This window comes from Hibiscus syriacus, unplaced genomic scaffold, assembly GCF_006381635.1.
Source record: "Hibiscus syriacus cultivar Baekdansim isolate YM2019G1 unplaced genomic scaffold, ASM638163v2 tig00110388_pilon, whole genome shotgun sequence".
Classification (NCBI taxonomy): domain Eukaryota; kingdom Viridiplantae; phylum Streptophyta; class Magnoliopsida; order Malvales; family Malvaceae; genus Hibiscus; species Hibiscus syriacus.
The window spans coordinates 1,942,972-1,945,570 of record NW_024062718.1 but is presented as its reverse complement, the minus strand read 5'-3'; the positions used below and the strand labels follow the sequence as shown (position 1 = coordinate 1,945,570).

General features: G+C 36.3%; 1 protein-coding gene across 1 annotated transcript; it reads left to right on the top strand.

Annotated features, from left to right (window-relative positions):
* Nucleotides 1-984: 984 nt before the first annotated feature.
* LOC120122992 (U-box domain-containing protein 27-like) lies at nt 985-2,315 on the top strand. Its single transcript, XM_039142014.1, has one exon. The coding sequence runs from the start codon at nt 1,077-1,079 to the stop codon at nt 2,274-2,276; it is 1,200 nt and encodes a 399-aa protein (XP_038997945.1). The 5' UTR covers nt 985-1,076; the 3' UTR covers nt 2,277-2,315.
* Nucleotides 2,316-2,599: the final 284 nt, after the last annotated feature.

Here is a 2,599-nt window from a genome sequence, read left to right as displayed (position 1 = left end):
TAATTATATTATAATATCAATGCTTTTAAAACATTTGCGGAGAGAATAAGAATTTACTCATACTTTATTAATGACAATTTTATATAATTTGCCATAAATTAAAAGTCACCTCACAAAATTAAAGGTGCACGGGTCTCCTAAGTCCTGAAACTACAAATGATGCAAAAATCAAGACCGACCAACTGAACCCTCTGGTGGGCCACTCACTTTACCATCGTTAATCTACGCGTATATTTCCCTTCATCTAATCTCTACCGTACATTCCATCTCGTGATCTGAATTATTAATTTTCTGACTTTCATCAAACGGCCAAGAATTTAAACCCCAAAATCTGAACTTACACGCGCGTGAAGATTCCTCCCACAACCAAAAAATTCTCACGTGCAACATTCTTAATATACGATTAAAAAAAGATGCTATCGGTTTTGTTATTATTTTTTAACAAAACTAATAAAAAATTATCAAAAACATTATTATTTCTATCGTTTTTTTATTATTGGACACTTTTCCGGTTTTGTTATTATTTTTTTAACAAAACTAATAAAAAATTATCAAAAACATTATTATTTCTATCATTTTTGTTATTATTTGGCACTTTACCGATTTTGTTAATATATCCGATAAAACGTTACCTAAAACATTATTTTTTCTACTAATTTTATTAGTATTAGACACTTTACCAAAAATATTAAAAAACATTAATATTTTAAATAAAATAATAATATTTTAAATAATTTTTTACTGATTTTATTAAAAAATAATAATACCGATAACATATTTTTTTTAATTATATATTAAGATTGTCCCATTATAAAACTTCCCCCAAAACCTTACTCTCCTTTGACCAATGTTTCATAAAAGGCGAAAAAATAAAAAGAATATTCTTTCTTAAAAAATAAAATAAAAGGTGAATTTTATGACGTCAGTTGTCCTTTGACTGATTCCCTCCCTTCTTTAAACCCGCACCGTTCCCTCCCTCTTCGATCTCCCCACTTCTCTTTCTTCCACTTTCTCTTAGAAATTTTAATTTTTCTCTCATTTTCTTTCTGTCCAAACAAGGAAAAGAAAAAACTTATATGGGAAGAAACGATTTGTACATTACGGTCCCGAGTATCTTTCGGTGTCCGATATCGTTGGACGTGATGAAATCCCCAGTGAGCTTGTGCACGGGCGTAACCTACGACCGAGCCAGCATCCAACGGTGGCTGGACAGCGGCAACAATACGTGTCCGGCAACCATGCAAGTTCTCCTAAGCAAGGAATTCGTCCCGAACAGGAATTTACAACGATTCATTCAGATCTGGTCCGACTCAATTGCTCACCGTCAGCTGGAGGCCAATTCAGCTGTTCCTTCTCAAGATCAGATCGGTCTCTTGGTCAAGCAGCTCGACAACAGCAATTTCGTTTCATCGTTGAAGAAGATCGTTTGTTTCGCTAGAGAATCGGAGGAGAACCTCGAATTCCTGGCTCGAATCGATGGCTTTTTGAACGCGATGTTCGATTTCATGAGAAATATGGAATCGGACATCAAATTAATCGAACAAGTGGTTGAGATTTTGAATTTGACGTTGAGTAAAATCTTGGAGAAGAAGCCGTTGTTGGAATCAAGTTCCTTGTCGATGATCCTTCTGGTTATACAACGAGGAAGTTTAGATTCGCAAATCCATTCAATTAGATTGCTGAAGTCCATTGCGGTCGATAGAGAGTCCAAGCTCAAAATAGCCGAAGAAGAAGGACTACTGCAGGAACTGGTGAAATCATTCAGCGGAGAGAAGGATTCAAGCTTGATCGATGCAAGCTTATCTTGTTTGATGGAAATCACAATGCCCAAAAGAGTAAAAATCAAAGCAATCCAATCCGGATCAATCCCAGAATTAAAGAAACGCCTATCCGAGCCAAACACGAGCGTTTCCATAATCGAGAAGTCATTAAAACTGCTTGAAACGTTTTCGTCTTGCAGAGAAGGAAGGGTTGAGATATGGCACGATTCCATATTGCTACAAGCGATTGTACAGAAAGTATTGAAAGTATCGAACAAAGCGACGGAGCACGCGGTGACGATACTCTGGTGCGTTTGCTGCTTGTTTAGGGACGAGAAAGCGCGAGAAGCGGTGGCTAATAGCAATGGGATGACCAAGTTTTTGTTGGTGATGCAAAGCAACTGCTCGGCTGCCGTTCGGCAAATGTCGGCGGATTTGCTCAAGACTTTCCGGGTTAATTCCAAGTCTTGTTTATCAAGTTATGACACTAAAACTACCCATATCATGCCCTATTGATAAAGAAAGGGGGAAAATCGTAAATAAAATGAAATTAATTTTTTTTAGTGAAATATATTAAAACAGAAAATTCAATCGAACGCTACATCAAACGAATCAGTTTGGTATTTGTATCACGGTGATTACAATGTTTTGGGACTAATGAAATCGTTGATTCATTTATTGCTCGTTTTGTTTCAGAAGGTACATTTTTGGTTTTTGATTTGATTTTCGACAACGAAACGTCAAAAGCGTGGCCTGACCCATTCAATGAAACACTATGCTTGTAATTTATATCAGTTTGCAGCTTCAAGTGTGGTACGGTAAATTGCGGTGATTTACAG